This window comes from Drosophila persimilis, unplaced genomic scaffold, assembly GCF_003286085.1.
Source record: "Drosophila persimilis strain 14011-0111.01,24,50 unplaced genomic scaffold, DperRS2 tig00000900-arrow-arrow-pilon, whole genome shotgun sequence".
Classification (NCBI taxonomy): Eukaryota; Metazoa; Arthropoda; class Insecta; order Diptera; family Drosophilidae; genus Drosophila; species Drosophila persimilis.
The window spans coordinates 580219-603180 of NW_020825369.1; the positions used below are offsets into that span (position 1 = coordinate 580219).

The 22962-nt window shown below is 44.2% G+C and overlaps 1 protein-coding gene across 1 annotated transcript; it reads right to left on the reverse strand.

The window, feature by feature from the left end:
- Positions 1 to 953: 953 nt before the first annotated feature.
- Positions 954 to 16087, reverse strand: LOC6601973 (homeobox protein Nkx-6.1). Its single transcript, XM_026993825.1, has 4 exons — positions 15196 to 16087; positions 13406 to 13591; positions 7240 to 7436; positions 954 to 1241 (listed from the first exon to the last, which is right to left on the reverse strand). Exons 1-4 carry the CDS (start codon positions 16076 to 16078, stop codon positions 1008 to 1010), a joined length of 1500 nt encoding a protein of 499 aa, XP_026849626.1. The 5' UTR covers positions 16079 to 16087; the 3' UTR covers positions 954 to 1007.
- Between the last annotated feature and the right edge of the window lie 6875 nt (positions 16088 to 22962).

Consider the following 22962-nt stretch of genomic DNA (forward strand, 5'->3'; position numbering starts at 1 on the left):
CGTTCTAAATAATAGAATGTATTTTTTTTTTTTTAATTTTCCCTAAAAAATATTGTTTGAAACGGATTTGTTTCTACAGAATTCTGCGATGTGGTCAAGAAACGATAAAGCGCACAGCGGAAAACACGAAGAATACAACAAACAGCACAATCGATGGGCATCGATCTTATTAAAAATCCTTAAATAGAAGAAATATAGAAATATTGAGAGCAGATGCATCACGGCCTGAAAGGGTTAATTGAAAAGACTCTTGAAATGGTTTTCATATTTTTCTTTTGTATTTATTCATTATCAATTTGAAATAATTAAAATTACAATTTAATTTAAATACATTTTACATATAATTTACTTGAATAGTTAATCATCATCGTCCGCATCGTCCCTCACAGTATCATCCTCGGTATCGTCGTCGTCAATATTATGAATATTGTTTACGCAATCTCCGTTAGCATAGTTAATCGTTAATAGTGTATATATAGATTTAATATTTAAGAACTAAAGTCTGTTCCAACGCACGAAATTACATTAAATTTAGGGTTTAGAAACTAAACATACAGTATGTAATAAATTCAGTTAAATTTTTGTGAGTTGTTCTCTTCTTCTTAGCTTCTTACCAATAAGAGACGTTAATTAAGCTTCGTGTTTAGTATTTTTTTTCCTTTTTTTTTTTGTTTTTTTATAAAATTAACATAAATATTTACACACCTACAAAAAAAAATGGGTTGGTGGGGGGTTGGGGGGGAAATTAGTGAGATTTAAGGAGAGGAAAATGATGTGAATGTCTTCAGAAGACGGTAAAGTGGCAAAACCTTAAAAATTAAGACAAAAAAAAAAATTCTGGAAGTTTTTTTTCGCTAGTGGCTGCGCTGCTGCGGCTTTTGTGGCTGCTTTTTTGCTTGGGTTTTTAGCTAATTAGCTGGCATTTGAAATTTATTTTAAGTGTATTGTATATTCCGTTGCATTCCATTTCATTTAATTTCATTCCATTGCCGTTTTGTAAATTCGTTTTAATGACGATAATTATCCTGCTGCTGCTGCTGCTGCTGGGAGGAGCTGTTGCTGCGACATCTCTTGCTCTGGGCGGGGGTCTCCCCCATGTCGAGGCTCTCGTTGTCGCTGTCCATGTTCTCGCTGCAGTCGCCATCGTTATCGCCGCCCATATCGTCCTGTTTCCTCTTGGCCGTGGCCATTTCCGCCGCATGCCGCTTGCGCCATTTGGTGCGACGATTCTGGAACCAAACCTGCAACGGAAAATGTAAGCGAAACGTAAGTAAAACTTTATAAATGCCAGGAAAATTTTCAGGTTTAAATCAAACGCTCGCCGCATATGTAATTAGGCGAGTCACATTGTCAAAGTCATTAAGTCCTGCGGGGGCTGCCTCAACAGCCCATAAGTCGCATCATCAACGCCGGTTAACCCTCAATTAAGACAATATTAAGCCCTGGACAGCCAAATGGCAGAATGTTGCCCAGCAACGGCTGCAAAAACTATGCACAAAACCATGACTAACGTCTTTGGTTGCGCTTCATTTTGCCAGCCTCGTTTGCCTCGTTTGCCTCGCCCTGTGGCAACATATGTTGCTCCATCTCCCCCCGACTACCCACCCACCCTACCGTTCTCACAGCCTGTTTTAAACAGGGAATCACCACCCAGAATCCAGCCAGTGCCTAGTCTCAGGCACGTTCTGCAACTTGCCTCCTTTGTTGCCGCTGCGGTGGTGGCGATGCCGGCGGTGGCGGCGGTGGCGGCGGGCGTGTGCTGCCTCGGAATCGGAATAATTTCTACATTTGTTTGATGATGGAGCAGATTTTTGGTAGCTGTTTGCAGTTAGAATCATTAACAAAGCTTCTAAGTGGGCACTTAATGTAAGAGCTCTGTTGTACACAAGATTTCAGCGAATGGCCAATCTGTAGGCAGAGTTGGTCGAGATTCAGTCGCTATTTCTGAACAATTTCAATGGGATTTCGAAAATTTAAATAGTAATAAATGTATTTTTCTCAATTAACCCAAGATGGAAGGCCTTCTTTATGCACTCTTCAGTGCTATACGAAAGCGTAATAACATTTCCCATCCATGACCATGGCGAAATCAGTGCCGGGTACGACGGCCCAAAGGTGCAATTAAACCAGATACAGCATAATTTACAACTTCATTTGCACATTTGTGTAATTATTATATGTAACATTATGCGAAATAAAAATACAATTAATATTTCTTGTGTGCTACATGCCGCAGAGGCAGCAGACACAGCGCCAGCACCAGCACCGACACCGACACCGACACCGAAAGAGCCAGACTCGCACTGTGTCTTGGTCCTCTCGGAAAAACAACAGACAAGCAACAACAACAACAACATTAGTTGGCATCATTAAGGCTGCTTTTCATGGTCATTATTTTTTGGTAACATCTGTGTCCATGTTGTTACGGGATTTGCCTCTGAGCCATGGGCAAAAAGGAGAAACGAGCTTGGGGCAAGTAGCAGGCTGCCTCCTCCTGCCTCCTCCTGCCTCCTCCTGCCTCCTCCTCCTTCTTCTTACTTTTTGTCGACATCATAACGAATTGTGTATGCGTCATCTAGCACCCACTAAAGCACAGCATAGTTGGAAATGACAACAGATTGCAGGACTCTGTGGAGAGCTACAGGAGCTAACATTTTCCCCGAACCTCTTTTCTCGATATCAAACGAATTGTATGTTTATTTCAATATAAGTATTTCCGTCTTTGTTTAGATTTTTCTGTGCATTTATTACATTTTAAGTAGCAACGCCCTGGCCTTTGGTTGAAATAAATTTCCAGAAATGTTCTGCACACTTTTATGGCAGCGGAGAACTTTGAGGCCGCCTTGGCTGGTACAGGTACGGGCACAGGCACAGGCCCTGCCGGAAAGATGGTCAAGAGAAGCAGGATTTATGACAGCCAACATGTCAAAGTCAATCAAATATTGTGGCAATCAATTTGACGTGGTCACGTTACGCTTCGATTTCGTATTGGGATTTATTTATTGCGCCAGAAACAGCACACACAGCACACACAACACACACAACACAAAACAAGGCAAAAAGGAAAAGGAAAATGTTATAAAACATATTCCATTTTGCCACCACAGCGGGAGGTGCCACAGTCCCATCCCGTCCAGCTGTCCGTCAGGTGGGCCCCCGAGATAAGGATAAAAAGTGTTATGTAAATTTCGTAGGAATGGACGGGATGGTACGGGATGGGACGGTACGGGATGGGATGGGATGTCAAAAACAAACCTCTTTCCTGATGTGCGATCCCTCAAAGCGAAATATATGACTCTTTGGCCAAATTGGAAATTTATTTGTTTACGCGTCCTGTGTGCGAGACAGAATGAGCGGTGAGGGGTAGGGGGTAAGGGGTAGGGGGTAAGGGGTAGGGGGTAAGGGGTGATAGGTCGGTAGTAGAGGCATACTTAAAAGTCATGAAAATTTACAACATGGCTTCTCTCCGCCGATTCCCAATACGAGTGAGTGCCTTTTTGGTAACATCGCCATCGACCTCTACCTTTTAGTCGTATACAGTATACCTCTCTGATCGGCTGACAAGTTGGCTGTGGCCACGCTCTTTGCTTTTTTCCTCCTATTGGTCCACAGAATGTTTTTTTTTTTTTGTTATTTATTTATTTATTTTTGTAGTTCTGGCTCGTAAATTTTCGACTCGCCCTCGCTCTTTATATGGGCCCGGGGTCGGGCTCGGACTCGGACTCGGGCTCTCCCCGTATTTATGTGAGTTTGTGATTTATTTGATTTTGTATTTTGTAGCCATAAACTTGATGCCAACCCATCCCAGGGTTCAGACCATAAAAATGCATTTGGTTTTTACTTTTTCACTATTTTTTCCTCTTTTTCTTGGTTTTTTTTTTCTCTTCTTTTTTTGGTTATTTGACTAATTGCTGAGCAATGATGGCGACCGACCCTATAAGTCAGCTTCTTATGGCTCTACGAGAAGAGAGCCCTAGAATACGGATACTCGTATGTAAATGTCCAAACCATTCATTAACACACAATCACATCCATTAGCCGGGCACAATGGAATTCTTTCTCATCCCGAAAAAAAATAAAATCAATTAGACACTCTATTTCAAAGTTCTGTCATAAGGTTTTATGAACTGCCGCCCCATTGTCAGCTTGTTGGGCTGTCGGGTTTCGTCAGATATCGGCCATTGAATGTCGTTGCCAAACTGTCACTTCTGACAGCCGCCTGGAATTGGATTTGGTCTATAAGCTTTCATTATTCTGGTGCTAATTATGCGGCCCGCTTCCACGGCTCATAAAAAGACATTTTAACAATAATAAAATCTTGTTTCCATCTATAACAAATAGCACTTTGCCAGTGATGTTTTATGGCAGTCGAAAAAATGATAATTTCGGTAGATTCGGTAAAAGATGGATCTCCATATAAGTTCTAGATGGTTTGGAATCCATTACGAAGTTCCTTCGAGTACTAACTCATATGGTACATATATTTAGAGCGTATCTCCTAGCTTTCTATACACTACTGGCCAAAAAAATACTTCGGAAGTACTTCGTAATAAATATAAATCATAAGAAAAAAGTGGAAAAATGTTGATACGCTTTTAGTTTTTCGATTCGTAGAATTGGTGTACTTATTACGTTGGTCAGCCTTTGTTTATATTTTTAAGGTTTAATCGATCATAAAATATATATTTGAAAAATGCTTATGAGAAAAGTTGTATAAGAAAAAAAGCCCATAAGCGTGTACCTATTATTTTGGCCAGTAGTGTAAGTATATCTTCCAGCCCAATTACACTGGTTTAACCAATGGGAATACGACCCTCCAGCTCATTTAATTAATTCCCCAAATGTGTCCGAAGGTTTTAGCAAATTACACCAAGGGGGCCCGGCCCGGCCCGCCCCCTCCCGACTTACATTATCCACCTACCATTGGCAAAACAATAACAATCCAAAGCAGAGTGTTTACATACATGGACTGTGCAATCAGAGGATCCATAATGCCATTACATTTATGCAAAACGACAACGGGGGTCGGGTCTGGGTCTGGGTCTGGGTCTGTCCTGGGCTTGGGCTTGGGCTTGGGCATGGGTAAAAATCACGAAAAAGCTATAACAACAAAACATGCAATAATTTTATTGCACGAAATGGAGCTAACTATGCCAGGGAATCTGGTATCTGGTATCTGGTATCTCGAATCTCTTCCCACACATGGAACGTCATTAATAATGGCCACAGACGCTATAACTCACTCGGGGAGTGGCGGAGTGGCGGTGAGAGGAGTGCGGCCCGAATCGGATGTCTCGCTCTCATAAGAGCGTACAAAATGGCGACCATTTGCATTAAATGATTGCTAAAACGAAGGACCAAAGGACTCTCGCTCCCTGTGTGGCTGTGTGTGGGTGTGGGTGTGTGTGTGTGTCCAAAAACGGTTTTAATTATGATAACAGCGCAATTATTCTTGTCAAGATCATTTGGCCAAGAGCCCGCACACACACACAGATACAGGGTGTCCGTCCAGCCTGCTTTGCATGTTGGGTGGCTCGTGAGTGTGTCTGTCATAATTTGGCTGCGTGTGTGCCTGCCTGTGGGCGGCTCCTGGCTCCCGGCTCCCGGCTGTTGTCCAGCTCTGGCTTTTTGTTTGTCAATTTGCATACTATCATCGTCATGGCTGTTTTTCATCTGGCTCTGTCCTACGGCTCCCTCAGAGCCACACATGCACGCACACTAATTGAATATGTATGAAGCTGGGCAGCCTCGACGTTTGCCTGCTGTCCCTGTCCCTGTCCCTGGCCCTGTCCCATCTGCACTCTGTTCCATCCCGGGTCCAGAATTTAATTTACACTCACCCAAAAGTCATGCAGTCATTTGGCATGTCTATCAGAGAGACGAGACGAGACGAGACGAGACCAGGGGACAGGTCTAGGACCGCGCCCAGAGCACAGCAGAGCACACCAGACCAGATGGGGGTCAGAGTCAACCCAATCCTGCAGTTTCGATTCATCTCTCTGTCTCTCTGTCCATTTGTTCTCGTCATCAGCGCAGCGCGTACTCTGCCCCTCTCTCTCGCTCTCTCTGATATCTGCTTAGTCTTAGCACAAAATGACGCATATTTAGCTGCAGCTCAAGCCATCAATCCTGAATGTTCATCTATCCATCTCTATCTCTATCTCTCTCTCTCTCTCTCTCTCTCTGCCTTTATGCTCACGCTTTTCTTCTGTGTCTATCTCTGTCTGTCCTGTGCCTCATTCTTTGGCAATTAATCATTTTCCCTCATCATAAACGTGATTTCTTTTCCACTCTCAACTCCAGATACTGATTTGTGGCACAGTTGTGTTTGTTGCGTGCGTGTGTGTCTGTGTGTGGTGCAAGCAAACGGGGGGATGTTGCAACTGTCGCACAAACGAGGCAATCATGTCATTCTAATGAGGTAATCTGATCAGGTTTCTTCCTTGGGAAGGATTTTCAATTGAAATTTCATATTTATCATGGATATTTTGGGAAATGTTCCCAACTAGCCGTTACTCTTACGTTCTCCCCTTCGAGAGACATCTCCGAAACTCCCCTCATTAAGAGCGGGCAACCCCGTTTAGCGACTCCTTGTCCTCCCACCTCTTAAACCCCACCGCAAACCAATTAACCTGCGCCGGCTTACAACTAATTCAAAATTACAATCCCAAAGAGGGGAGACCGAAAATGTAGATACACAGATACTGTATCCCCCCCCACCCCCAGGCGGCAGACGCGACTCGGGTGTGGCAAAACCACGGGCTACAGACAATGACACGTGCGTTTCGATGGGTCCGGATTACGGCAAAAGTTGATGACAACAAATTTGACGACACAAAGGATTTATTTGTTGATAACATTTCCTTCCTTCCTTCCTTCCTTTTTTTTGTGGATTTTGGGATGTTGGGTGGAAAAAGGCAACTTTAAAATGGTGTTTTATGGGGTGTTTGTGGATCGGTGATGCACTAAGTCCTTGGGGCACAGCCGACTGGGACTAGGCCCAGGGTTGCGTGGCCCATTGGCGCCATTTTGTGTGCTCGGCGTAAGGCCAAAAAAAAAATCCACGAGATTTGGCTTTCAATAAAAATGCAAATTTGTCAGAGAAGACAGGGCGTAAAAATGTGAGTCTACCTTTTTTGGGCTTCATCCGCCATTTTATGGGCTTTTAATTTGCATACAGACAGTGAGGGCTTCGGTCCGAGGTCCGAGTGAGTGAGTTTGAGCGTTGGATGTGCTTACCTTAACCTGCGACTCGGACATTCCCAGGGCATACGCGAGCTTGGCACGCTCTGGTCCAGCCAGATATTTCGTCTGCTCGAATGTCTTTTCCAGGGCGAAGATCTGCTGGCCACTGAATGTTGGGCGGGTGTGTTTCTTCTTGCCATCCTTGTCGTTCGATGGATGATGCTGATGCGACTGCGATAGATTGGCGGACACTGCAACAAAAAAAAAAAAAACAAAGAAGGGAAATCGAATTCGTTCCGATTATTCCGTTTGCATTTGATTGTCGAACGCTGTCCGTTCCTCTTGGAATTTAAAATTGAATATTTATGGTGGCCCGCGAAAACTTTTCAAATCTCACAAATTTCAACATTTTAGTACCTTGTTTACAGGCGTTTCCCCGCTCAGTTTCCCAGCATTTAATGTTAATTATGAATTCTTAAATAATGTCGCCCCAAAAATATGACAAAGAGGACAAAGTTGGCATCGCATCCTGCGGATGGTGGATGGTGGATGGCAAACGATTTCGGTGTTGTGGCACGAAAGTTTTGTGACATTTATTAATTGTTTACGAGGCGACAGCTGCTAATTTGGGCATAAAGTTTTTGAGTATCGCCCGCAGAAAGGTGTTTGGGGATGGTGTGGTGTCCATTAAATACAAGTAGAACTCGAATATTTATTTACAGCTAAAAACGCATTATAAAAGCTATATAATTTTCTTTGGAACTTTGCTATGTTTTCATGTGGTATTTTATTTATACTTTTAAACAGTCTTCGAATAGTAGTAGAAGCAGTAGAAGAATACTCTTTTAAATTTACAAGGGCTGTTCAATTTTCCGCCTTCTAAATGGTAGGGCAACACTGTTTTCTGTCAAAAGGCATCTTTCAGCAGATTTCTGTCAAAATTTGAGGACTTAGTTTGTTTTTGACAGCCATTGATAGCGGGCTTCCACGTAATTTGAAGGGAGGAAGAGAGGCTTCCTTTGCCCCTATATAGTTTTATCTTTGAAGCTATCTTTGTGCTCCATTGTAATGTTCTATCTCGTAAAATGTGTCCCAACCAAATAATAATTGCACACTAATTACAATTTGGACACAAAATATATATTCAAAAAGTGCAAAGGAAAAAAAAAAAAAGAAAAAATCCCTATGCACACGTTTACACAATTAACAAACCGAAATTGACCGCAGCAATTTATGGGACAGGCCAGCATGGGGACCGAAACTTTTGCCGTTCCGTTGATGGTCGACGGAGGGTCGGCCTCTCGGAGCCTTCATTAAAATCAATTAGCAAAAGCGACGACGACGACGACGACGACGACGACGACGAGAGGCCAATAAAAGCAGGCCAGGCCAGGCCACGCCAAGTGGTCCAAAAACAAAACGCCCACCCATGCGGCCACGCCCCTGTCGGAGGTGAACCGGGGGAAAGGGGAGGCGGGAATGTACGTGCCCTGTTGGCTCGTAAAGTCAGTCAAGTGGACATGGTCGGTGGGTGGTCATAAAATTAAACGGAAGCCATGGGAATGGGAATGGGAATGGGAAGGAGATGGGTGTGGGAGTGGGAGTGGGAGTGAAGTTGTGGTGGGTGTTGGGCCTATGGCAGGGCTGCCAGGGTGTCTGTGCATGTGTCCTTTCAATTAATGTCACCCCATTATTAAATGATCCCTAATTATGTGAAATGATTTAACTAAATATGCACAAGGGCAAAAAGGGAAATGAGGTTGGCAAAAGGTAAAGCCACAGACAGCCGTTGCCCTCGAAGGGGGGTGGCTGGGCTGCCTTTTTTAGCTCGGGCTCGGGCACGGGCTTGGGTCGAAACTTTGAGTCCCTTTATGATACTTTGGTGCCATTTGTGCAAAATTATTAATTTAAATGGTTATTTCTAACAGCTTTCATACAGATAAGGATATCTTTTTCTGGGTTATGGGCGCCAACTAGAACAAGAAAGGATTGCAATTAAACTGCGTACTGAAGGTGTAGGGAAATGGCGTTTCGGCTGGGTTCACAGAGAATTCTTTCGTGTATTTCACAAACCATCTTTCGCACAGCTTTCATCACCGTTTCCTCTGGAATTCTGGTATGCTCTCATTTGATTGCAATGTTCGAAATATTGAAAGCGAAATCCCTGCCAAATTTGTGGCATTCAATTTATAAGGTTTTTTTGTTGTTTCACAGACAATTCTGGAGCTTAACAAGACTTGTCAATAAAGGGGGACCCCGTCCGCGGGAGGGACCGGGCTTCGGGGGGGGGTAACAAGCATAATCCCTGGCAAGAAAAATTGTAGCAGTGATAATTTTTGTATTCTCTATAGTCTCTGTAGCGGGCCCTGCTCTCGGGTGGCTTGGCGGTTGGCAGCTGCGTCCCTGCAAAGGACCCTCATAAATAACCGACAAATATGAAGCGTTTATTTGCTCATGTCACGGCCCTCAAACGCATTGCAATGAAATGGATCTGCCCTCCCCCTCCTCCCCTCCTACCCTCCTCCCCTCCGTCCCCCTGGCCACCCTCGATACCATTCTTCCAGCGAGTCAGCGGCAGTTGTCTATAATCGCATAAGTCACCCTGTTGGCATCGCTGCATTTGCACTTTTTCCTGCCTTCCTGCCTTCCTGCCTTCAGCCTTCAGCCTCCTGCCAAATCCTCGTTTTTTGTTTTTTCTTTCCACTGCCACGTTTTTTCCGCTTTCTGTTTCATTTTCTTTCACTCGCAATAATTTTTTATGGCGTTAATATTTTTTGGACATTTTTTTTCCGCCTCTGTTTTAGGAGGCGGAGGCTGATGGGCGTGTGCTGTTTTGTGTAAATGTTTCCGTTATTGAAAATATTAAAAAGTCATTTATTATCGGGTGTGAAGGGGAAGATCCAGGGGGTGGCAGAGGGTGGAGTGTGTCTGGCCTTCCGCGAGACAGTTGTTAAAACCAAATGTTGATAGACAGGCGATTATCGAGGGGAATAATGGACAAGTGGCTGAATTGATTTTTGAGAGTGAATATTAAAATAGTATTTCTGTTTCAAAATGAGAAAAAAAATAGAAAAACTTCAATTAGAAAGCAGCCAAATCTGAAGTTCAGGCGTGTTCCCCGATTGTGCCACAATCTTGTAAGATCTTCAGCACAATCTGGTTTCTGGTTGTGCGGCAGCCAAGCCCCCTTCCCCCCTCTCCCCCTCTCGCCCTGACAGCCGCCTGCCACTAATCCGCATCTTTTTATATACATACCTCCTACCTGGTTGCCCCTGCCCCTGCCCCTGCCCCAGCCTCTGCCTCTGGCCTCATTAAGTGCCACTGTTGCCGTCCCTGTCTCTGTGCATTGTTTTATGGCCTGTTTTATGCCCGATTATATGCTTAAAGCACAAGTTTCGCCTGGGGGGAAGGTGGAGCGGGGAGGGCTGACACACAAAATGCCACTTGAATTTTAATTAAACGCAACAGCAACAGCAACAGCAACAGCTAGACAGGCCCGTGCTGTCTCCCTCTCGCTGTCTTCATTAAGCTTAATGAATTGTGTCAAATGCTGGATGCGGTTTCTGTTGCCGGCTCGCTCTCTGAATTAATGGCTCGCTTTTTTCCCCTTTTTCCCCTTTTTTTGCTGTATTTACTTTTTATGTTAAAGTTAATTATTTCATTAGCAGAATGTGGTTGTCTCGCTTTATTTTATTCCTTTTTTTTTGTTTTTGTTTTAATGCTCGGAGTTTATGGGTCGACTAAACACACATGTGAGGCAATTTGATTTCATGGCATTCAATTCATACTTAATTAATCATTGTTTATTGTTGAAAACATGGCTTTATCACATCTTTTCCCCAAACAGGCCCTGTGAAAAATCAATATTTTATAGAATCGCACAACCCGCAATAACAGGCCATAAAATAAAAATTGAAAAACATGTTTCAATTGTCAGTTGCTGTTGCTCATTGTTTCCACATCATTTCTCGGTTTCGGTTAACTTTGGCCGCCGTAAAACATTCTCATATTTCCGCATATTTACATGAATATCTATCCATTCACTTTCGTATATATGTATGTATATATTTATTTATTTTTACTCGAATATAAACATACATATATTTATGGTAAACGCGATGCGACAGCTGTTGGCCCAGACGCCGCACCAAGGAGGCAACCAACTTTTTAGCCCGAAAGCAATGTTAAAGCGGAATGGATTTCTCTACCATAAATACATACAAATGTATGTCTGTATATACGAAAGGAGGTCTATATGTATATAGGGAGATAAGGGCAGACCCAGACGCTGGGAGAATATGTTGCCACATTATTATCTAGACGTAGGCGAAGAAGACGCAGCGGTGGCAGGTCCAAGGGTTGGTTCTTGGTGTGTTTTGTTTTTTTTTTTATCCTGAAATGGGGACAGGCCCCAAATAAATGTGTGTGTGTGTGTGTGTGTGTGCGTGTGTCTATGTGCTTGTAGGCTGTCATGTTAACAAGGCTAAAAGAGAGCGCTTTCCGTAGTGCCTATGTGTGCGTGTGCGCACAACACACACACACACACACACACACAGACACGGCCGTAGTTCCCTTCGCTCAAAAGAGTGCTCTGGTTTTTTTTTTTGCCTCTGCTTTTCAACACATTTTATTTGTTATTAATAATGCAATTGCATTTGATTAGCTGATTTCGTATGCGGGCAGGGAATATTCTCTAACTGGCATTATTTACTCTTTGATTATGCCGGGAATTTTTCATTCAACAGACCATGCCACGGCACCTGTTTAATGCTATCATGTGATTATTATTATTAATATTTGCCTGGCAATTCATTAATGGCAATTTATTGGCTTCGAAAGCCCAATTGAAAGGGGATTAAGTTTGTTGATAGAGGTCTTGGTTCTATCGGTTTATCAGTTCAGTTTATCAGCTATCAAACCATAGGATAGGTTAGTTATCGCTGGCTACAGATAGATTAATCATTGGGGTCATCAAAAATATATGAAGCGATTTCTTACAGATGGATCTAAGCTCGTTGGAACCCAGTGAGGACGATTCTCCGGCTTAACGAGTGGATCAAATTGATCTATTTCCAATTCCCTTCCACTTTGCGACTCCCTCATTTACAGCTTAGAGCTGGCTGGAGTACGGCTCCTCTCCAGTACGGCTTTCTGCTCTGTTTAGCAAATCAATTAAATCAATATTTGCTTAGTGGTGGCCACAGAGCTACCAAACGCTTGAAAATTCCTCGACACCTAACGACACGACACGACACACTTCAGAAATCAAATCAAACACAAGAAAAACATGGGCACAGCACACAGCACACAGCCACATATCTGTGCCTCAGCTATAGGAAAATTGTGAACGATTTCCGACTTTGGGCCAAGACATTTGTGCCCCGTCATGGACGCAATTAAAAGCCAAACAGCAGCAGTAGCCCATAGCCCACTAAATCAAATCAATTGCCAATGCGAACCAGATGTTGATGCGGGAGACTTTAAACAAATAAACAATTGGGAAAAGAAAAACGAGTTTCGAGATGGTGCCACATTACTTAATGAGCTTAGGGTCTCAGGAAGGGAGAGACAGACAGAGAGACAGAGAGAGAGATGGCTCCTATAAATAGATATAATAATGAAGTAACCAGATCAGAAATCAGAAACCAGAGACCAGATCGAAAGCGAGCCAGTAAATTAATATTTCATATGTCGAGCCATCCCATCTCATGCCATCCCATCCGATCTCTTGCCATCTCTTCCCATCATCATCATCATTATCGACTTTTGTGTGGAGTCATGGCGAGAGCTCTCTGAACTCCCTGATCGTGTTAAAGTGATTCCTCAACACTTATTAATGAGCTGGACAATGGTAGCTGCCTGGGCCTTTGCCTGGGCCTTTGCCTGGGCCTTTGCCTGGGCCTCGAGCAGAACTGCAACTGTAAGCTCAGCCTCGTCTTGCCCCCTGCACGCTGTAAATCATATTGGTAATCACTTGAGAAGCCCTCGCCTGATCACCACGATCATTAGGGGGCCATTCGCTTCGCTTTGTTAACGGTTTGGGGTTCGGTTTCGGTTTCCCCTCCCAACAGGAAGTCGGAACCCGCCGCCGCAACGGGGTGTGCCCGTTGACAGTCCGCGGACAATCGTAACCAAATTACGCGCTCTATTCAGTCCGGCCTGATTACCGATCGATCGATAGATTTTTGCAAATTAGAGGCTTTCTGTGGTAGGTACTCACTCGTATTGGATAGACGCTCTCGCCACGCTATCGGATTGGCCACCAGGCCCTGCAGTCCCGGCCAGTACAGGTGAGTGCGGTCCACAATGTGTCCGGCATGGGTCTTCAGCGGCGCTCCCTGGCTCTGCGACAGATACTGGGCCATGCCCGCGGCAGCGGCCGCAATCGAGAAGCGGGGTATGCCAGCTGTAGAGGAGGGGGAGTCAAGTTATAATAAAATGCATTTGTTCTCCATTGATAATCTATTATATGGGATACCTTCGGCTGAAATACCGCTGAGTAGCTGTCACTCATCATCGGTTATGTAATCGCTGGCAAATACCTCCCCCATTAACTAATCCCCCGAAAAGATTATTTCTGCTCGACTCGTTCTCGTTCGGGGCTGCCCAAAAATGTTTTCTGCCCACTCATGCCTCACTCATTCGCCAATACAATAAGAAAATTTGTTCGGATTAATTAAAAGCCATTAAATAATTTGTCATAAACAGAATGAGAAGCGTTTTGTTTGCCTGTTTTGCCTGTTTTGCCTGTTTGCCTGCTTGCTGGCCGAAACGGCCAAATCACATAAACGCCCTCGTTAAAAATAATTAAAAATTTGATGGCAAATTGTCGGCACCCTGTCTCCTGACCGCCGCTGTCACGGCTCCACATTTGACTGTCAAAAAATCCCTCATACATAGAAAAGAGAAAGAAAATTCCAAAAATTCAAAAATCATTTTATGGAAACGACAACGTCACACGTCACTCCCCCCTGTCCCCCGCCCCCCGTCGACCCCATTCACCGCTATGGACGCACGTTTTTCATGTGTCATTTTGATTTAATTACAAACAATTTGACAACTAATTGCTGCAACATTTAAGTTAAAACGCGTATCTCATTACGTTTTGTGGCAATTTCGCAATCGGATATTATGACCATTTCGGATCGCATAGAAATTGCTGTGCTTAATATCTAAAATTGCCCTGATTATGTATGTATGCAGGGTATTCGGGGCAGGGCGGGCCGCGGGGGCGCGGGGCAATGACAGGGGCCTGGGCTTCGTTTTATTGAATCACATGGAATCATGCCAAACCGGATTCGCAAAACAAATTTTTAGCGCTCTTTTTTTTTTTTGGTTGTTGTTGTTGTTTGTTTGCGAAACCCGTTTTTGCAGCATTTAAAATATATTATTTTATCTTCTTTTTTTTTCGTGGGCGTGGAGCATGCATAATGCGAGTATCTATTGAAGTACAGGTCTAAATGTTGCACAATGATTGGGTTAATCGAAATTAGGTCTGAGGGGAGACAGAGAGAGACCTCTTCGAGTGCACCTACGAGATTGGTTTTACTCGGGAATAAACTGAATTTTAATTGAAAAAAAAGAAGACACATTTCTATGGGGTATTCTATACAATAATTAAACGGAACTAAACGGTAGCAAGCTCTAAGGTGATTAAAAGAATCAATTGTAGAATCTGAGTCTAGATTTTCTTATTCCGTGACTTTCGGGTAGGCTGAGAATACGGATCGAAGTTTATAGAAAGACAAGAACCCCTGCTCACTCGCTTCGCTCGTACGCCACTCGCTTCGTTCGTACGCCACTCGCTTCGTTCGTACGCCACTCGCTTCTCTTGACTCTCTCGCGCCGATATGTGACCCAAAACTCTCTTATATAATAGAGAGATACTAGTACTCTTCAATGTAACTTTAAATCCCTAAAAATCTAGATATTGTACCCATAAAAGTCTAGCCGATCCTCATCTCCATCTTATGCCACTCTTCCATGATACCGCTGATCGTTTGCACTCACCTCCTGTTAAAGCACTTAGGCCCGCCGATGTGACCGGCGGTGGTTTCGACAGAATCGTATCGATGCCATGCGGATTGGGGGCTCCCTGGCTGTTCGTGGTGGTGGCCGTGGTGGAGGACGACGAGGAGCTGCCACCCGAGCCGCGATCGCTGATCAGATGCGCGTTTGGACTGTGGCCATAGGAGAGGCCGTTGCCGGCGGCGGAGGGACCGCCGCTGGCTCCCACCCCGGACCCCCCCTGGGCAGTCTTCATCTCTGTGGTCATCGAGTGGAGGGCGGCCAGCGGAGGACCCAGGAAGCTGAGGGGCAGCTTGTGCTCCATGCCCATGCTGTTGTTGTTGATGCTGTTGTTGTTGAGGTGCCCACTGTGGTTGTTGTTGAGATGCCCACTGTGGGTGTGGTTGTGGTTGTGCAGGGCCAACGGATTGACCGAGTGGTGGTGGTGGAACTTGCCGCGACTGGTCAGGTTCTCGGGGCTGTAGTCGAGTGGCGGCGGGGGACTGGCGGACTCGCTGTTCTGGCACTGCTCCTCGCCGCCGCTGAGTGCGAAGGACTTGGCGCTGTCCACGCCGGGGCTGGAGTTGTGCTCGTAGCGCGGCGATGGCGACGACTCCGAGTGGAGGCGCGAGGAGGCGGGCGGCGGCGTCGTCGAAGGGGAATCTTCGGCGGACGAGGACTTGAGGCCTCCGCCGTGGGCCGCTGCCTTCAGCAGCATCAGGGGACTGCTGTTGTGGTTGTGGTTGTTGCTGTTGCTGCTGTTGTTGTTGTTGTTGGCGTAGACCGCCGCCGCAGCCGCCGCACTGTGGTAGTCCGCCAGCTGTTGCTGGTAGTCCGCCGCGGCCATGGCGTGGTGGTGCCGCATGTACGGATTGATCAGATCCATCTCCGGCTCGTGTCCGTGTCCGTACTCCAGGCCCGAGCAGTCCGTGTGCGTGGCAGCCTGTGGCTCGGTGTGATTGCTGCTGCTGCTGCTGCTGCCTGGCAGGCGGTAGAAGCTCGGCGGCAGGGCAAGGTTGAAGGCGGAATTGGCGGACAGCTGGAAGGTCTGGGCCAACTGCTTGGCCGCCACTGTGGCCGCCGCTGGAGCAGACGAGAGTGTGGGTATGGGCGAGGGATTGGTGCTGCCACCCGCGGGCGTTGTGTTAAGGAATGGACTACCCAGCTTGGGATAGTCGGAGTCCGCGGTCCACTCGAATTAGTTTTGGGAACGCAAGGCTGAGGTAATCCTTGCCAGGGTACCGACGATCTTCAGCGCAAGATTTTTTCGGGGGGTCTGGTGGGGGGAATCTTTGAAATCGCAGTCTAGCTATTGCGATTCTCTATATCCTTGAATATAGTTTTGGATTTTAAGAATGGACTTGATGCTGATCGGAAATCGAGTTGTTTTTTATTTCCTTCTCTAGACTTTCTTACAGACTCTTCCTTAAGATTTGTTCACACGGCTTTGCAGAAATTCTTCTTCTGTTCTTAAACTGTCAAAAAAATAGTGTTTTTTTTTTTTTGTTTGTTGTACGATGGAAATTTTAGTTTGTAATTTTTGAACCATCCACAGACACTTGAAAAGAAAATAGATTGTACTTTCGCGTTGCACCACTCTGCTGTAAACTGATTTTGGCGTAATCGGACTTGGGTTTTTTCGTGAGAGTGTGGATGCGCGCGTGACCGCTTGTCTAGGCCTAAGAAATCGGAATGACTCGATGGTCCCAGCTCGCTGGGCCGCACAATCTCAGTTTCAGTTTCAGTTTCAGTGTCAGTTCAGTTTTGGCCAGCTTCAGTTCAACCCTCGAATTCCATTCGCAGCATCGTCGGGTAGTCGGGCGTCGGAGCGAGGGAGACAGCGCTTCGTAAATCAGGGGAACGAACCGCTCGCTCTCCCTCTGGCAGCCACTGGGTTCCACAATCAGTGTAAACATGAAATGCAGACTGGAACGCATTGGCAATGGCACAAAACGAATGGGAATTTTATTATGTACATCATTAAAATCAACTATTTCGGATTCGGATTGGAGCCTGGGACTGAAACGGGGACTGAACTGGACCTGATCCTGGTACTGGTACTGGTTGCTCTCCATCTCTCTCTCTCTCTCTCTCGCTCTCACTCTCACTCTCTCTGTTACTCTCTGTCTCTCTCTCGTCTGCTTGTGCGTGTGCGAGGGAGAAAGAGCTGGCTGTGAGTGCATTTTCATAGCCTCTGGTTTTGGTTCGAGGTCTGAATCTGGCCGTGGCTGTGGGTGGCCTTTTTGTCGACTGCGAATTCTGTTTATTTGTTTAAAAAGCTATAAATATTGAGACGAGCGCCCGGGGCTACGCCGCGTTTAATTTTTTGTTGGGCTTATTCATTTAAATAATTAAAAACTGCACGGAAGGTAAATGAATGAATGAAATGCACCCAAATGGGAAACTAGGAAGAACAATATATCGGATAGTAGAATAAGACTTAAATGGTAAAGAATTTGTATTTATAAAATGAAGACAAATGAAATTATTTATACAAAATATTAAAAATAGAAATAAACAATTATTAGACTTTTATTCAATACAAAACAAATTATTCAATTGTTAAATATTAGCCAGATTTAATTGAAACCCAAATAAAACACCTCTCCCCGGGCAGTCCCGTCCACAAGTGCATATTCCCAAGTACATACTCGTATGTACATATGTATGTACATGTGTGTGTACATATGTATGGATTTATTGAAGATTCCCCTTAAAATGCTGGCACTCTTTTAGCGCTGAACTGAATTAATACGCTAATTAACATTTTTATATTATTATGTGCCCGTCTGGGTCCTAGAACGGGGATTGGATGGGGCGGCCCTCCGACGGACAACGGTTTATATTTATGTTTATCTGTATAAAAACGCTCCTCCTGCTGCTGCCGCTGCCGCTGGCGCTGGCGCTGCCGTCACACAATGGCATTCCATTCAGACGGGCGGCGGGCGCTCCACATACAGATACAAAACTGCGCTTCATTTAATAATAAACTACAGAATATTTTAATTTACTCAGACAAAAGAGCGAGCGTGTAGCATGGAGCGTGGAACGTAACGGAACTCGGAACACGAGGCCACACCCACTCGAAACAAGTCAGAGAGAGAGAGAGAGAGAGAGGGAGGGAGAGTGTGAGGCAGTGAGAGAGAGACAAGAAGCCAAAGAGAATGGCAGGGCGAGAGAGAGAGAGAGGCAAGCTCTGACCGTTAGCGATTGAGGCCGCCATGTTGAAGTTAAGTTTCTCTGAGAGAGAGAGAGTGAGGTGTTCGTGCTCCCGCTCGTGCCCGTGCTCGTGCAGGGTCATTTTCCACCATAGCTTGTTGATTTTCAACTCTGTTCGGCATTTAATTGACTTTGCCGGCCCATAAAAATGTTTACTACTAAAACCTTAAATCTACTAAATACTCGTAGCCCTAGGCCCCAGGCCCCAGGCCCCAGCCCCCAGCCATCCCGCATCTTCGACTTTGATCTAAACAATTCAATATAAATATATGCATGGCAGAAAACATGTCATAGCCTTTTCTTTTATCGCACTTAACAGATCTCCACAGAATAAATGGAAAAAAGGTCTCTAAAACATAAACGGTGCACTGGAAAAAGCGAATAGGTAAAAGGAAATTAAAAAAAATTCAGAATTATGTAGAAAAAGTTTCGGAAAAAGATCGGATCTATTGATATATTATTAAAAAAAAAAACATATTATTAATTAAATAAATAATATAAATTATTTAATTTATTAAAATATAATTCATAGGTTTATGTTATTTTTAATATTTCAAATTAAAGCTGCCTCATTTCTCTCGGTGTAAACTCAATGCATCAAAATATGTGAGCCCGAACCGAAAAGATCCACAAGCCACTAAAAACTTGGTCAAAGATAACAAAACAACACAAACCCTAACTGTGATTGATTTATTGTTTTATTGTGCCAAAAAAAAAAAGAAATACAAAAAAAAAATGGAAGATGAAAAACGGAGGAAAAGGCGAGAGAGATATTACAATTTACAATAGCGATAAGCAGAGAATTGAGAATATTGTATTCTCCATTCTGTACTCTGGCCCATAGTCTCCTGGTTCTTTTAGTCTCTTTGAAAACTCAAATCAACTGAGACCCAGTGCCGGGTAATTAATAAATAATTTGTGAGATTTTTATTTTCTTTCACATGTGGGCCCTAAAATCTGAACCAACTGGAAAGTAAATAGCCATGGCTAAAGTGATGGGGCTTGGGGTTTATGGGGGGGTTGGGGTATCGCATTCTCTCACAGTTCATTAAACTGGAAATGGAGGAATAAGTTTGGGTCTGGGTCTTCTCGGGTATTTATGACTTGATTGTCCGAAGACTCCAGGTAGCAACACTAAATATGTCTATAGAAAACAATGGTAGCAATAATTCTCCTTAAAGACGAAATTTAATTCTACAAAAAGCCAAGAGAAGCTTGACCTTAATGATGGTAATTTTGATAGAATTATTCAGGGGGGAAAAACTATAATTATTTGGAATAAATACTTTCAAAATTTAATTACTTTATACAATAATTAAAAAGTCTTAAAACTCTGAAAAAAATAATCAAAAATCAATCTCGTAGTATACTCGTAGGACACTGTATATCCAAGGAAACAAAACTTGCCAAACCCAAATCAATGCTTGACCAAGCCAAGGCCCCTCCCCTCCCCTACCCTCCCCAGGAAACCCCCGACCATGCTTGGTCAATAATCCGTTTCTAAATTTGAATTTTCGATTGGCCACAAAACATCTGCGACTCCCCCGACCATAATCCAAATGCTGACCAATCTGTGTGTACATCCATCCAATTTTCCTTTCACACCTATACGAAATTTGCTGTCATCTTTGGTTACTGTTATTATTATTATTATTATGATTATAATGCGTTTTGGAAATGTGGAACACATGTGGGTCCGCATTCGTATGGAGAGGAGTATGCAACTTTTTGTGTCCCGTATTGGTCAGCAAAAGAAATCTCAACATTTGGCATACAATTTGCATTATTTGAGATTGGGTTTTTTTTTGTTTTGTTCGGTGCAAAGCTAAGTCGGGTTGATGTATGTCAAAGATACGTGCGCCTGTTAAAATCCTGTCTAATTTAATATCTATAAATCCCCGGCCATGACAGCAGCGACCCAGTGGCGACCCGGAGGTGGCACACAAAAAAAGGGTTATCATCGGTCGAGGGTTGCTTATCAACGTGGCAAATTGATTTCGGCTCGTTATGCGGTCACTTGGGTACATTTTTTGGTCAAAATTGTAAACCCAAAATTGGCCAAACGTGCGTTACAAATTAATGTTTGTTCGGGATTTTGTTTCACTTCCTTTCTTTGCGTTATTATTATTATATTTTTTTACGTTAGGTTTTTTTTTTTTTTTTTTGCAAACAGGCCATAAACCCTTTTATACTTCAACAGGATGTGCCGCCTGATGCCGAGTTATGTGGTGCAAATGCCGTGGGTGTTTTGGTTTTTTGGGGTGGCTATCGTTTTATTGGCCATTAGTTGGGCTTGTCATTCACTGACACCGATATGGGCTATTGATATTGATAGGGAGATGAGCGTCTTTGTTACAGCAAACAGGGACTGGAGTTCCCATTTAAGAGTTCAGTTTTGATTAGTGTTCCTTAACCTATTCGAAGCTACGACTGAAGAGCCCTTACTCTTCTCTGAACACTTGTTCAGCCACAAGCCATTATTCCTCGTCATATTGTGCCATAAATGCTATACTATGTATAGGAGATAAATACTCCTTCCTGCCTAGTACACATGCCTCCTGCCGAGGCTCCAACGCCAAGACAGACTTGTCATATTTTTTATGGCATACTATACGCCCTCACGTTGGGTTAGAAAATGTCGCCTTTGATTGCTTTCCTATTTGTTTACATTTTCAGGCTATTTACAAGGGAAAGAGAGAGAGAGTGATAGAGTGATAGAGACGGGGGGGGGGAAGCTGAAGCAGGGGAGAAATGGTACGTGCATGGCATATCAAAAAATCGAAAATGCCCGACACATGTTTCAATCATTTTCCATTTTTATTTATTGTCAGCATTTATTTTGCTGACACTTTTCTATCTCCTTTGCCACCCTCCGATCAGGTCGGTGTCTCTCTTTTTTTGTGTGTGTGCGTGTGTGCGTGTTTGCTTACAAAACAATCTGCAAATTGCTCCAAAAATCTGTGCCTGATGCCAAATGCAAGCCTTCCAATGAATCAAAGAATGTCAATTTATCTGCAAAATGCTTTTCTGACGCAGTAATTAAAGAAAACTTTTGCTAACTGTTAATCAGCCTGGGGCACTGGCACTGGCCCTGCCAGCTTTCTTAAACATGGCTCAATAAATTTTCGTACCAAAAAAAACCATCCATAGGGTATGCCAACTTTTTTAGGTACTGTGGGAGTTGGGTGTACGACGAATGATGTATAACAAAAGTCGCCTCAAGAGTATTTCTATTTTGGAAATTCCAAGCATCAATATAGCGCGATCCCCCGCCCTGCTTTTGCTATTAGTACAGGGTACCGAATTGGCAGTGCTGCCAAGGCAGTCAAGGGCTGATGGGGCTACCCTCTCCACGCCACTTCTTCTGGCCATCGCACATTGTTGCTCATGCAATTTCAATTACGTTTGCTGTCGATTTTCGAATACGTTTCGGCGTTTCAATTCGATTTGCAAACCCCCTGGCCATCTTGCCCCACGCTCTCTCAGCCCCCATTCCCTGACAACAATCCGCCATCCCCCATCCCCCCCCCTGGCCACTGTCCCCGCCGCGTTCCTCTTGATTTCAATTAAACTGAGTTGCCTTTGGCGCTGACGCTTTTCGACGTGTCACAAATGCAGCATTCAGTTTTCGCTTTTCTGTTGCCAGTTGCCGGTTGCCCCACCCCCATATCTGCCGCCCCCTGCTCATGCCCCCCATCCCGACAACTTCCAGCTTTCAAGTTTATTTGCTTGTTTTTCTTCTGTCGACTGCTGCTGCTTCTTGCCATTTAATTGTTTTCCTTCGTTTTTCATTTTGTGATTTCCTCTTTGGCGCTTGCTTTACCGCCCCCCTCCCCCCTACCGAGTGGCTATACTTGACCACTTGCATTTTATGGCGACGCGGAAAAGCTGTTTTCCCCTTCAAAATGGGAAGCCGACCTCTTCGATGGCGGGTGCGATGGCGCTTGGTCACGGGGTTGGTGTGGGGAAAGCCATGTTGTTGATGATATTAAGATGGTGTTGTTGGTGGGCCTGGGCATTGCTACAGTGGTTCAAAGGTCCTGCTATCTGCCATCGAAAACTGTACTAGTGTTTGAAGGATTATTTCAGGTGTTGTTCGTGTGCCTCTCTGGGATTGCCAGCCATCCTCATCGCTTTAATCTTTCGATTTCCAGATCCTTTCAAATACCTCTTGGCCTTTACGTACTCCTTCCTCTTTTCCACAATACTTTCCTTGCCGCTCCACTGTGCCACGCATTTCCCCCGCAAACTGTCCAAAAATCGCAGCCAATCGGGCGCTTTCCAATCACCAATCGAGCTACACAAATAAAAAGCAATGCGCTGCTTGTTTAAAACAAAGAAAATTGCCATTGTAAATAAAATAAGAAATATAAAAAAAATGAAAGAAAATCAAAGAAGTACCCAATTGAGAGAACAAGGAGGAATTGAACACAAAAGAGCCAAGAATAAAGTTTTTCAAAAGCGATAAAAACGAAATGTCGCATATTTTTATGACATTTTCCACCACTACAAGCGGCGCGCAGGAGACCGTGGTGAGGTGAGAGAAGGGAG

Bases quoted from the DNA above. Each gene is read 5' to 3' on its own strand.
- LOC6601973 (XM_026993825.1), bottom strand. From the start codon at position 16,078: ATGGATCTGATCAATCCGTACATGCGGCACCACCACGCCATGGCCGCG. The intron at 13,592-15,195 runs GTGAGTGCAAAC...CCTCCTCTACAG, and splicing joins CCTAAGTGCTTTAACAGGAG to CTGGCATACCCCGCTTCTCG. The intron at 1,242-7,239 runs GTAAGCACATCC...TTTCCGTTGCAG, and splicing joins TGTCCGAGTCGCAGGTTAAG to GTTTGGTTCCAGAATCGTCG.